The sequence below is a fragment of the Opisthocomus hoazin genome, chromosome 6 (genome assembly GCF_030867145.1).
Source record: "Opisthocomus hoazin isolate bOpiHoa1 chromosome 6, bOpiHoa1.hap1, whole genome shotgun sequence".
NCBI classification, from domain to species: Eukaryota; Metazoa; Chordata; class Aves; order Opisthocomiformes; family Opisthocomidae; genus Opisthocomus; species Opisthocomus hoazin.
The window spans coordinates 53,560,685-53,574,524 of record NC_134419.1 but is presented as its reverse complement, the minus strand read 5'-3'; the positions used below and the strand labels follow the sequence as shown (position 1 = coordinate 53,574,524).

The 13,840-nt window shown below is 46.0% G+C and overlaps 1 protein-coding gene across 1 annotated transcript; it reads left to right on the top strand.

Moving 5' to 3' along the window:
* The first annotated feature begins 1,820 nt into the window (after positions 1-1,820).
* On the top strand, positions 1,821-10,434 carry TACR2 (tachykinin receptor 2). Its single transcript, XM_009944449.2, has 4 exons — positions 1,821-2,255; positions 5,832-6,026; positions 9,451-9,607; positions 10,234-10,434. The coding sequence occupies exons 1-4, from the start codon at positions 1,852-1,854 to the stop codon at positions 10,432-10,434; spliced, it is 957 nt and encodes a 318-aa protein (XP_009942751.2). The 5' UTR covers positions 1,821-1,851.
* Positions 10,435-13,840: the final 3,406 nt, after the last annotated feature.

The following is a 13,840-nucleotide window of genomic DNA, read 5'->3' as shown; positions in this document are numbered from 1 at the left end:
ATATTAATTTCTAAAGAACAGTATTTGGGTAATACCATCTCAGAGAAGACCTGCTTTAAAGAGTTGCAGGTGGTTAGGTGATGGGTTAACTGAAGGCTGCCTGCAGAAATTAAAGAAGCAAGCAAAGAGTCCGGGCTGAGCTGGTGGAAAGGATCCTAAACTGATAAATGTTGCCCTGTGTACAGAGGAGCCTGGCACAGCTGCAGCTCCAGTAACTATGGGAGCTGGAAAACCACTGACATCCCAGTGCTGCACGCACAGGGGGCAGTTTTTCCTTTATGTTTCTCATCAGGAGCTTTCTGAATCCTGAAAACAGGTTTTAATGCCTGAAACACTTTTTGCTTCCAGCAGAGCAGGCATGAGACGGTGCCAAGCACTCTTTGGAATCTCAGCCTCATCGTGTTGCTTAGGTTTATGTCACTTACTGCAAAGCTGAGAGCCAGCAAAAGCACTATGCTCTGAGCAGAGATGGGAGTCAGGGTGTCCCCTTCCTACGAGGACCAGATACACCTTCTTGCATGTGTGAGGCAAATAAATCTCTGCAGCACACGCTGAGAAAGGGGATGTAGCAGTCCGAAGGGAGAAAGCCCCTCGTTCAGCCCCTCAGCATCACAGAGCGTGGAGGCTGGGAACTGAGGCTCCTCTGGATGTTTCTACACTAGAAAGTAGCTGGAGAAGGATTTCTGGAGCTCTGGATGAGACCGCGGGTGCCAGCTTCCCACTGAAGCCTTATTAGAAGTCCCAGCTCAAGTCTGGCCTTCACAAATGCCTCTCTCCTGACATTATTCACTGGCGACCCTTCAGGCACCAACAGGATGTGTTGCTGTAATTTCAATAAATTAAATCATACCAAATCTACTAAATATGGCTGGTTGAGTCATATTACACAGGGCAGTCACCATTAAGTAAAATGTATTAAAAATGCGAATAAGCCTCTAAGTAGTTGCAGAGAGCAAGACTACCTTGCTAAAATTGAGTTGAATACATTTTGTTTCTTTCTTGCTGTGAGAACTCGCATGAAGCCAGGGAGGGTCCTGGAAACGCAAGGATTGCAGGACTGGTAAACCTGGTAAAGTAGCTAGCCTTGCATTTCAGCCTGTAAACCCTGATATCGCAGCATGTTCATTTCAGAGATTATTTCAAAACAAACAGACAGGGTGGCGGAAAAAAAAGTTTCAAGTACCACTTTGCCGCATTTGATTTGATGTCAAATTGGTTGTTTAGTTTTCGCCTGCAAGAGACTCCACCTCCTTTCAAAGTCCCCTTAAACCCTGTAGAGAATTTATCCCGGCACAGCTCCTGCCTCGTACTGAACAGTTACACAGGCAGAGAGAACCAAATGACCTCAGTCTCACTGCAGAGGATTCGGATACCCGGTGCCTTGGAGAAAACCACTGCCTTGAAAAAGGAGTTCCACTTGGATTAAAGTGTTTTCTGGCTTGATACTTCCATTTATATTTTCTTGGCCCTAAAAATAATCTAAAGGAAGACATCGCCTGTAACTGACCTGGAAAACACCTTTTTCCCACCCATTTTTTTTATTTTCTTCCTTTTTTCTTTCTTTTTTAGAGTGAAAGGAAACTCAAGGGGGACAAGTTGTTCTTTAGGTTTTGCTCTTCAAGCATAGCTTAAAATGCTAGGCAAGGAGGAGTCCCTCGGTATCGCTCATCTTCTCCTGGAACTGCATTGCATCACTTGGAAAACAGGACGAGAGGACATGAGACATCGCATCCCGATGTCTTTTTAACAGCACTTAGTCATATGCATGGAGATTCACAGCACCAGCATCTACTGCAAGAAAATGGGCAGATGCCAGAAGATTTTATTTTACACTTAGACGAAGAAAAAACCATGAGCACATTTTCGTTTTTAAATGCTAGCAACATTTCGCAGGCTGACTCCCTCGAGGACAGCGGCAATTGGACGGGGGTAACCCAGTTTACCCAGCCAGGATGGCAAATTGCTTTGTGGGCTGTCACCTATTCCTTCATCGTTATCACATCCATCGCTGGCAACATCACCATCATCTGGATTATTCTTGCACACAGGAGAATGAGGACTGCTACCAATTACTTCATCGTTAATTTGGCTCTTTCGGATTTGCTGATGTCCGCTTTCAATACCATCTTCAATTTTATTTACGCTAGTCACAACGTCTGGTACTTTGGCGAGGAATTCTGCAGGTTTCAGAACTGGTTCCCCATCACCGCAATGTTTGTGAGCATTTACTCCATGACAGCCGTGGCTGCAGAAAGGTAAGGTGCAAATGGAGAAGATAAGGTCCGAAAAATCTGCTGTAAATTACAAAAAATTATTGCAATACTTTGTGCAATTGGCCACCCAGCTACTATGTCAGGTGCCTTATCAGCAAAGTGGGAGGAGTGCCAGGCAAATAGACAGCGGGCTTAGATGCTGGTTATGGCACAAAAGAAAGGCTCTTCCATCTTATCCCTGGTCTGAATCGCACCCAGGTCTGTAACGAGAGGAAGTGGCTGGTATTTTATTGTTCCCATGTTATTGACGATAAATTGTTTCCCAGTCATCCTGCAAACTCTTTTTTTTTAAACCACAACAAGGACCCATCATTTGGACAGAGCTGGAGCGATAAATATGCCATGGGATGCTGAAAGTGTTGGTATCCACAATCCTGCTTGCGAGTCCAGCAAACCACCAGAAATAATGGGAATTGAATCAGAAGTGGCACTCTGCTCCAATAGTTCACAAGAATGACTTATTCCAAGAGGGAGGAAATTAATTACAGTGATTTTGTTTGACTTCTGAGGTAATTTGGTATTTTCACAATACTCTCCTCCGTCTGCCAAGTCTCTCCTACTTAAGCTTAAATTTGTGGAGTCTGAATGTGTTTACAGCTCATTGTTAAGTAGCGTGACGCTGTTTTGCTTTTTACTAGAAAGCGGCCAAAAGTCCATGGGAATTTCCCCTCTTAAAGGCAACGGCATGTAAAAAAGTAGAGGAGGTTAAGCTTCCTTCTAGGCTCTCTGCCCTCCTTCTCTCCATCCTTCCCATCTTCCCTCCGTTACTTCCACTCTCTGCCTGGTGCTGGGAACATCTCTATCTTTTCAATCCTATGTCCCTGCCGCGACCCCATGGCGAAGGTCTTCCCTCGGGGGCAGCTGGACCCGGCATCCAGAAATACCTGCCCTCCTGTTGACTTCGCAGGTTCCTTCGGGTTTTGTCCACTCCTTATCAGGCGCGCGTATCCACAAAGGGCCCTTCCAGCTCCCTTGGGAGCAGAGCCAGCGTCCCTCTGGAGCCACCTGAAAAGCATTGCTCCGTGAGTCATCGCGGTCGCTTTTGTAACTCCCGCCCCTGCTCCCAGCTCCGCTCACCCTGGCACTGGCACACCCAGCCTCGGGAAGCAACAGACAGACAAATCAAACCAGATAAACTAGCAGGACAAAGAAGGCTTTGCCCTGTGTACATGTAACACCCACTGAAACCCGCACCGGAGCTGGGGATATGGCCCGGACTGGCATGCAGCTGCCACAGTACAGGGCAGTGGTCCCTGCGGTTGCTGGAAGGATGACTGTAAGAACAGGGATGAGCAACGTGTTTATCAGCCTGCAGGTATCCAGATGAAAGCGAATCCCTAGTTAGAAGCAATGGCTGCGCAGTTTTAGACTCAAATACTCTTTTGCCGTTCCTGGGTTTAAATCAAGGGTTGTTGGTAACTGCTATTTTGTACATGTGGTCTGCCAAAGAATACTTAAAAAAAAAAAAAAAAAATCCCTTTCAACCTGTCCTCATGTCTCCCTCCTCTCACCCCTTGGGGACTTTTGGTGAAAGTACCCGCACAGCCAAAATCTCTTCAGTCACGTGGCATGGATCAGAAAGAAAACTTGGCACCTCACAGCAAACCATATTTAGCTATTCTTTGCTTAGCCTTAAAATAGATCCTGACACTGCCTCCTGGAAACTCACAGCTTCCATTTATTGTTATGAGAACTTGCGTCCACTTGGGCTCCGTTGTTTAACTTTGATAAAACAATGTCTTTTGAAGTGGTTTATTGTAAGGAAGGAGGCTAAGAAGAGACAGCTCTAGAAGTCATCTTTGTCTGCGCTGGAAAAGGCCCTGGCAATACTGCTCACGGTTGGGTTTAGGACCACTCTGTTTCCCAGTTACAAGCTGCTCTGTGTAGCAGAGCAGCCGTTTCCACTGCACGTTTTCTGCAGCACTCCAGGCAGAAGTAAAGTATATCAGCTGAAGTTTCACACTGCAGTTCGCAAAGTCCCCTAGGCCCTCTTCAGAAAAAGTGCAAGAGTGTCCAGATACAGCTTGTTTTTTCTACGCGGGACGACAGCCAGAGGAAGGGGACCAGGAGCGTGGTCCCAGCATCCTGGGATCTCACAGGGAGCAGGCAGCAGGAGTGCAAAGGCAGCCCTGCCACACAGCTAGAGTGTCCAGGAGACCTGAGCACATTCGGTAAATCTCCCAACTTGCAGGAGCTTGCCTAAAAGCGTGGCTTGCCTTGGGGGTGCACCCCTGGGCTGAGTAGGAAAGCCTCCACCCAGCAGCCCTGTAATACCTTCAGTATCTGCAACACAGGCTGCTGCGGCAGCACAGTGGGTGGCATCATTTCTACCTGGGACTTGCCGTTCACTGAGAGCCACAGATTGTCAATTTAGGCACTCCTGTGGACAAATATTCTGGAGAATATTCACGTCTTGATTCCTCCCTGACCAGGTTCGAGCATTGTGTAATACTGCCTATGATGAGCTCAAGAAAAGCAAGGTGACATGAAAATTTTATAGCTAAATAAGTTGCTGCTGCTGTGCAGCTCTGGCTTACTTACTGTGCCATCTGTCCATGCAGCCGCCCTCTGTCCTGCAGCAGCAGCCAGGCAGAGCTCCCTCCCAACAACCTGGCCAGGAGACAGCACAGAGTTTGTCAGATTTTTTGCTATGAAAACCAGGAGGCAATTGGCATTTTCCACTCTATTTTGCTTTTGTAACAACCATGACAAGCAGTACGGAGAGCATGACAAGAAATGCATAATTGATTATGTACTCATTACGATACCGTGCATTTCTACATGGGGAACTTAAAACCAGAGAGTGCTCCAGGCTTGCAAGTAATCTAATAGTCAGACGTGCCACGAGGGCTCTGAGCAGGTGTGGGACGAAAGGGTCAGCCTTCGCCTTCCACCGCAAGCACAAGTGCTCGAACATTTAGAGGCAGAGGTGGATGGCACATAGGTTTTCCATGGCTAAAAATCAGTGGGCAAAAATTCAGGGTGAAGGATATTTGAGACTCCTATCTGCTGTTGTGATAATGCAAGACATCAGAGGAGACTGATGTAATTATGGGGTAACAGAGCTTTTGGGGAGTTTTTTGGTAGAGGAAGTAGAAAAGGGCATGGTATTAAACAGTGCATAACTTGAAACTAACACATACACTTCACAGCAGCAAATTTCAGACCAAATACATAAAGTATTTGTAAAATTAATTAAAAAAAAAGGAAAATAAAAGAAAAATGCAAAGTAAGAGGAACACTTGCGAAGATCACATGCAGAAGACATAGATGACTGCTTCCTCCTCATACCAGAAGCATCTAGATGATCTTTAAGGTCCCTTCCAACCCAAACCATTCTATGATTCTATGAGTCATCCACATGGGTTTAATATATTCTGCCCTAAGATTTGCAATCCTTCTCTTCAGTAAGGATTTAGCTCCTAATTATTTATAGCCTGGAACCTATCAAAATGCCTCTGTAAATAAAGCCAAAGCCCACGATACCACCCTGATGAGTTTTTACACTTGCTATATTTGTTGTACAGTTTACTAATGCATTACCTATTCTTCTTGTAGGTACGTGGCAATAATACATCCCTTCAGGCCCAGGCTCTCTGCTGGAAACACAAGAGTCATCATAGGGGTCATCTGGCTGGTGGCATTTGGGCTGGCCTTCCCACAGTGCTTCTATGCCGAGATCATGACAGACAATGGAACGACGAAATGCATCGTCGTCTGGCCCGATGACGTCGGATCCAAGCACCAGCTCACGTAAGAGAAACAAAAAACTCCTGATTCGTGCACAAGTTGACTATGAAATTAATTTCATCTCAAACTGTTGGACTACAGGCAGTACTGGGGGAGGGGGCAGGGGGGAACCACGCAGCAGGGGAATACGCATCTGGGGCAGCCCATTTAAGCTCAGTTTAAGCCAGCTGTGGAAAAAGCTACCAAGTGATCACGACTCAGGGTAAAGAAAGGTTATGCACCATCCTCCCCTGCTTTGAAAAGTGGTTATAAGATCTAGAAACACTAGAAACTGGTTTGGTGGGTTTAAGAGAAACTAGCATGAAAAGTCTCTAAACAAGCAATAAATCCTGGTTCCAAAGATTTTGGATTTTCTCCCTCCCTCAGGCAGGAAGAATTTGGGCATCTTTAATGCTGAGAAGCCACATAATTAGCTAAAATTTTAATTACGCTGCTCTTTCGGGGAGAGGGGGCGGGGACAAGAGCACGTTTCCAACATCCTAAGGTTTTATCCACTGACTTATCTGGGCACACACCTGCACTCCCAAAAGCTCCTAACCCTCACAGCAATTTCCTCCGGCTTTAAAGCAAGATTGTTCAGACAGATGAAACAAGCCATACGCCCCATTTAGAGGATCTGCTGTGATTAATCATTATTCAGAGCACATGATACACAGAGCAGTTTGATAAATTTATGAAGCAAAACTTATTTATACAAAGTAGTAATGGAAGAACTGTGGAAAGGAAACAAATCAATTAACAAAACTGAAACAATTTTCAAAGCAAAACCAAGCGCTGAACTCCCTGCGTCCATTCTTCGCTGTGAACACTTTTGCCCAACTCCATGCACCAGGCACATTTTTCCCTTCTTGGTCTTCATCTCCGGCAGACAGCTGGCTGCCTCCTGCAGTTAGTTCTTACCAAACTAACCGGTTTTCACACTAATGTGTGCCAAGTTCTAGAAGCTTTGTGTAAGTTTGGCTGAGCTGCAGCACATTCAGCCACCAGTGGTCAGTTGTTCCCAGTCTCCAGAGACACAGAAGAACAGAAGAGTCAAATCAGGCTCACATCATGTTGGGTCCAAACATGAGGAAGAACTTATTCCCTCTCAGGGTGACGGAGCCCTGGAACAGGCTGCCCAGGGAGATGGTGGAGTCTCCTTCTCTGGAGATATTCAAGACCCGCCTGGACAAGGTCCTCTCCAACCTGCTGTAGGTGACCCTGCTTCGGCAGGAGGGTTGGACTACATGACCCACAGAGGTCCCTTCCAACCCTGACCATTCTATGTTTCTGTGGGTGACATGCCTCCCAGGGCTCTCGAGTTGGTACCCCCTGGCACATACTGGGGAACACAGTATGCCAGGCTCCTGTCGACTGAGAAGGAGGGATAGCAGATAATCACTTCTATATAGAGTCACTGATGATTATCTCGTTCAGATGAAAATTGTGAAGTTTATTTCTGCCACATCCACAGTTTGGGAAGGATTGAAACAAGAGTTTACCAGCATGCCGACAAAATCTCTGCGGGCTGGAATAGTTGGTCCTGAGCACAGCAGATAACAGGGCAGGTTCTTTCTGGGATCCCCAGCTGAAGAGCCGCAGGTCCTGAACACAATAAATCACTTCATTCACCAGCTCGCCCTCCCCAGACAGCCTCAGATTTGCAGGTTTCAGTAGCTCTCCTAAAAAGGAAGTTGGAAGCAGCGCTCCCCAGAAATCATCTGGAGTGACGGATCTGTCGGGACAAACGCCTGCAATACAAACCACGGAGAAAAAGCTGCGTGCAGCCATTCATGTGCTAGTCCAAATACCGAGGAAAAGAAACACTATGAAACCCAAAGGAAAAACAAAGAAATTGAGAACCAGGTTCCTCTGTTGACTGTGGGTCCTCCAAATCCTTCTTAGTTGAGTAAAACCAGCTTTCAATATTTCTAGACTTCGGAACAAAGGAAAATCCTTTTCTGCATGAAAAATGTGTATAATTATGATAGAAACAAGTCCAAAAAAACCCCCAAACAATTCACTACTGTGACTGCTAGTGCCTGAAAAATCTTACATATGAAGGGACAGAATTTGTAGAAGTTTAACCAAAATAAGGAACCTTAACCACAGAGGATTTTTTTTTTTCTAGTGACAGGTTAACTTTGCAGCAAAGTAGCAGAACTACAAGACTAAAAGTTTCTTTTTGCCACACACTTAAGGGTAGGCTCCCATCCTCTCCTCTTCCTCTTAGGGTGAGAACACTTTTAAAAGGGCTTTGCCGCGCTCCACACATGGTATTAGATCTTCAAAAGAGGTACCACTCTGAGGACAATTGGGAAAGGTGGAAAACAGGCAGGGACAAACCTGCCACATTTCACAGATATAATATTTTTCTGTACACAGCCACTGTTCTGGTATTTGCAACCACACCAAGAAGCAAACACCACCAAGTGCCCCAACGCCAGTTTCCACAGTGCTGTGCAAAGCAGCTGACCCCGCTCGCCAATGCGGCGAGGAACTCCAGGCCGTTGTCAAACTGAGAAAGACCATTTGCACCCAGCCTTTTGCGGTCATTGCCGGCAGCGTGTGCCAGAGCCCGCCTGCCTAATCCTAGCTTTTACACTGTTTATGTTAATTTGACAGCTGCTCTAACCGAGTGAGCAGGTTGTTCTCTCCCCATAAATGGTGCTTGCTTAAAATAATCAAACCCCAGCGTGAGGGAACCAGCAGAAGCTCGCGGGGTAACACGGAAAGCTAGGAATCGCCGAGTTAAAATACAACCAAAGGAGATGCCGGTGCTTTTGGCTGGAGCAGTAACTGAGTAGCCTGTTGGTGATATATAATGGTGTGTGCACACACATATAAAACCAGTCAGGAACACAAATACAGCAGTGACTGCCACTCACTTTCTGCATACTATAAGCAGGCAATATTCCTTCCTTGCTCTCTGCGGAGTCTTCCCTGTGCACACTATTAGCAGCCAGCTACATTTTTAAGTCCCTGGTTCAGGTTTTTCTTCACTGTTGCTGAATTAAGCTGTTGGCACTACTGCATTCTTCAAGCTACTTTGCAGTTTTCAAAATATTGCTTTTCCACATCTGTGATTTAAAGGTTCAAGTTTTTACAGCCACAAGTCTTAGATGTCTCTCTTTCCTGACTGCAGTGGGACAGCAAAGTTCAGGGCAGGTGGCCATGGACTGTAATCCTCTGATAAAAGACAAATGATACTACTCCATCCTGAAAGAGCAGTGAATCCAGTCCAAGGACGTATTGTCACAACACAAGAGATGAGCTTTTGCTGTTTACAGAAGTCCCTGTAATGATGTTTGTAGGCAAAATTTCTGCTTCTTTATGCTTTGGGGTTGAAGTTCATTGGAGCCAGATGTACATGTCCAAAAGACATTTTCTGAAAGAGCCCTTCAAGAGACATACTGACTATGAAAACATGCTTGTTCTTCTTTTTCAGGTACCACATCGCAGTGATCGTGTTGATTTATTTACTGCCTTTAATGGTGATGTTTGTCACATACAGCATTATAGGAATTACTCTGTGGAGCAGTGCGGTTCCAGGCAACCACCTTAACAGAGTCCGCTACGAACACCAAGTTAATGCCAAAAAAAAGGTCAGAAGTGAAACTTAAAAATAATTATCCTCAGGGCACCAGGCCTGCTGGCTCCAATTCCACAACGGAGCTTGCATTTGATACAAAATCTTGTGGGATCGGGCATGAAAGGTTGACAAAATATTTTGGGCAGGGGGTAAAGGGCATCACCCAGCAAGTGTGACAAAAATGGTGATCTACATGCACCAGCCAGCCTCCAAGGAAGAAAGACTCATGCCGGTAGGCAGTGGGCCAGTTCCCAGCAGTCCTCAGAGAGTAAAGCCTGACGTCCAACGAATTCACATGTCACAGGATAAAACAGGGGAAAAACTCTGGACGGGGTGGAGAGGTTTCAGGGTAACAGCAGCTATCGCGTTTCCCTACCACATCTCTCTGATGTAGCTGCAAGCAGTTCCTCTGCAGAAAGTCCACTCGGTACACTGGGAAGCATTTGCTCTCTCTCCCTGTTTCCAGTTTCCATCATCAGGGCTGGTTTCTTTGCCATAGCAGCCTGGGTCTACACACCATACATAGCGCTTCAGGAGGGCAAACCAGACCCAAAACAAAAGCAGCATTTCCCACTCCCCCAACAAGTTCAGAGGATCATCCAGAGGCCCAGGATTAACACACTGGTTTTGTTTGTCTAGTTTGTGAAGACCATGGTGGTAGTTGTGATCATTTTTGCTGTCTGCTGGCTGCCCTATCACATATACTTCATACTGGGGAGCTTCAAGGAAGACATCTACCAGCAGAAGTACATTCAGCAGGTTTATCTTGCAATCTTTCTGCTTGCCATGAGTTCAACGATGTACAACCCCATCATATACTGCTGTCTTAACCAAAGGTGAGTAGTGTGCACACGTGTGCACAGACAAAACAAAAAAAATCTCAGTCTGACAAGGCATAAATCTCTGGAGGTGAGATTGCCTGTGATTTTCAACTACGGTCAATAGGCTGGGTAGACAAATTAGTTTATACTCTGCTAATAAGGTGAGATTAGCCACACTCTGCAAATGAGATTTTAACTCAACCCTTAAGATTTTTCTGCCTCCAAATCAAGTGCAAGCAGCAGGCGTATGATCAGCACAGCCACATCTGCACCAGTTTCCCCATGCAGGCTACCTTATCTCCAAGGAAGGAGGGAGGACTCTTGTAATCCCTGCAACGCATCTGCTGACCTAATGCCAGGCTGGTTTAGCCACCCACTCCTCCTGTGCCACCACCCACCAGCGCAGCCATGAACCCCCACTTCGGAGCAGCCCACGGGTGACCCGCCGAGTCTCCCGCCCGGGCACACTGCCACGGGTGAGCGGCTGGGCGAGCACAACCTCGTCGTGCCAAGAGATGTCTCTCTTGCTCTGCGCTGAGAACGGGCTGCTCTCAGGACGCTGGTGTGGCAGGATGCTGGGCTTGGCAAGCTGCTCTGGCTGCCCTGCGGGTCTCCATGCCAATTCCTGCCTGCACCTCCCACTGCCAGACCTCTCCCTAGCCCACATTTCTCTTCACTCCGGCTGCATTGAGCTTTAAGGGTAAGAAATAGTTATCGGCACTCCTCCTCCAGCACGTCCAGTGCAACTCCACCAGCAAAACGCCTAACTTCAGAGCGATGCTAGGAGGCTCACTCCTTGAGAGCATTTCAAACAGCATCCTGCCCTTAAACTCGCACAAGAAGGCACCTTCCCAGGCCATTCAGCCAATCTGCATTTAACATGAAACACCCAAACACATCCTCCTCCTCTCCCAGAAAGCAGACAGCTTCCTCATTTAACTCTTCATGTTTTTTAAAAAAGTTTCCAGTGGGAAAATACATGTATTTTCCTCAGATGCTCTGCTTGTCATGAATGCTGTTACCAGCATGGTCAGCACCATCTACCGAGCACATCAAACATCCCGCCATTTGACCAATCTTACGTATTTACTTAAAATACAAAGAAATCGGATCATAAGCTCCTATTGCTCTTCCCGTCATAGTTTTATGCATTTAGCTCTTCACTTTGCCCCTTTGATTTCAATAGAAACTTCATTTCCGTGGTCATTCAGAAGTAGAACCAAGCCATACATTTGTTCTTTCTCTGTGCAGTCAAAAAGATAATTTCACCATTTAATTTCTTTTCTTACATTTACAGGTTTCGTTCTGGCTTCAAACTAGCCTTCCGGTGGTGCCCATGCATACAAGCAACTGAGAAAGACAAACTTAAACTTACATCCCCATCTCTTTACCAGACAACCCACAGGAAGTCAAGAACGAGTTTCAACACAGAAAGTCAACTGAATGAGAAAGAGAAGACATCATTTACCCTCACCCAGCTAACGCTTTAATTTTCTCCTCCTACCCTAACACACCATTTCAAGGCAGCAGATTTGTAAAAGCCTGAGGCAGGTCTTTTTTCTGAAGCCACTATTTTGTACAGGACTTTTTCAGATGCTATCAGCATTGAAAGCAGTTTGTTGTTAATACTTATATCCACATAGGTTTAAATATCACCCAGCTATGGATGCAAGTTCAGCCCTCCCTTAACACCAACAAGAGCAATGCGGAACAGGGAGATTTTGCCTATGAGGTCAAAAAAGCAATGAAGCAGACCTCAGGCAGTGCCAATCAGTAGAGTATTCTCTTCCAGATAGGGATCTCCTGCTTTCTGTTCCACCAAGACATTTGAATCTGGAAAAGAAATGATGGAGCAGAAAGGCTGGGGCACATCTGGCCCAGTCTGGATGGACCCTCAGGGCTGTGTGGGCAGCTAAGTCCCATGGCTCAGCAGCCCCAAGGCAGACAAGGCTGTGGAGCAGAGCTTGCTTACAACAAAGGCAAATACTAATGCGTCCAGACTGAAAAGCCTGCCCTGAAATTCTTCTGAATTCTGGGATTTTCAGTCCTGCAATTTCACCAGCATCATCTCTCATCAATTAAAGCAAGAAACAGTTCCTTAAGATGTCATAATTGCATGGATTTCTATAACCTTGAACCAAAGCATGATGTCATTTTCCAGTTAAACTGTGCGCAAGTGATTTCTCCAACTTCACACAGTGAATTGTGGTGCCTAATTTGGAGAGCAAGGCTCTCTGAAGAGTCAGTAGCCAGGTGTGGGATTCTCACTGGCTTGGTCGTGGCTCACAGAACCAATCTGAATCCACCTCCTTTACCTCCTCTTAGTGCTAGCCGCAGTCTGACCCATTGCTGTGTTTTCCCAGATAGTCCCTTCATCTTCCCCTTCCAGACTTACTCCACCTTTATCATTATACTGTTCTTCTCTTCTCAGATATGAAAATAAAGGCTGAAATATGTCATCTTCAAAGCCCAAGGCATTATGTGCAGGCACGCAAAACAGGAGAACCTGAAACCTAAGCATTACATAAAGTAATACAGCATTTAATACTTGTGTGATAAGTAGTAGCACCTCGCAATCACCTTCACCTTTCATGACAGGTTTGTATACAGTATCACAGAGCCATACCTTCGCATACAAACAGCTCCCACAATGTCAGCAAGATCCTGTTATTCGAAATATTCCCCTTTGCTCTGTGAAAGCAAAACTACCAAGTGTTGTCAGGCTGAAGTTCTTCAGTAAATTCAGAGAAAAGATTCATGGCTTGAACTGAAAGAGTACTCAGGGATATGACTTTCCCAAGACTGTTTCAATACAGGAACCAGCAGATACAGCTTCCCTCTCCACTTAATCTTCTTCACCTCCCTGGCTGCTGTGGAGAACAATTGTTACACAGAGGCCCAACAAAATTGTCTCGCAAACGGTGCAACAGAGACAGGGCTGTACACCCTTCATAAAAAGTTCATTATTTTAATTCATTCCAGCAGGAAGTTTCTACTCTAGATGCTATCTGTCCAGCCCTCTTAACTGGCCAGCCTGCTCTTCCAGAGACCACAGTGCTGGGGTGCATGCAGGACAGAGGGAGAGCAGTAAGAGGCATTTACAGACAGCTAGCACCAAGTCTTTCTTCTGAAGCGATTCAAAACAGTTTGGATGGGATGTTCTGCAAGGCACACATCTCTGGGATCATACTAGACGTTGCAAAGACTCTTGCTCCACGGAATTGAAGGACACCTACACAGAGAGTTCACTATTTCATACACCTAAGCTGTACCTCTTCCATGCCCAGCCAATGCGACTGTAAGGCCTTTAAACCCTTTAAATCCTGCAGCTTTCTAATGCGGATCTTTTTAGACAAAACAGGCCTATCTTCAGCATCCCATCTTCCCCTCCATCTTCCATCACAGCTTAACAGCCAGCCAGAGCC

Coding starts and splice junctions, on each gene's coding strand:
- TACR2 (XM_009944449.2), top strand. CDS start 1,852: ATGAGCACATTTTCGTTTTTAAATGCTAGCAACATTTCGCAGGCTGAC. Junction 6,027..9,450: donor GGATCCAAGCACCAGCTCAC/GTAAGAGAAACA, acceptor CTTCTTTTTCAG/GTACCACATCGCAGTGATCG. Junction 9,608..10,233: donor AAGTTAATGCCAAAAAAAAG/GTCAGAAGTGAA, acceptor TTGTTTGTCTAG/TTTGTGAAGACCATGGTGGT.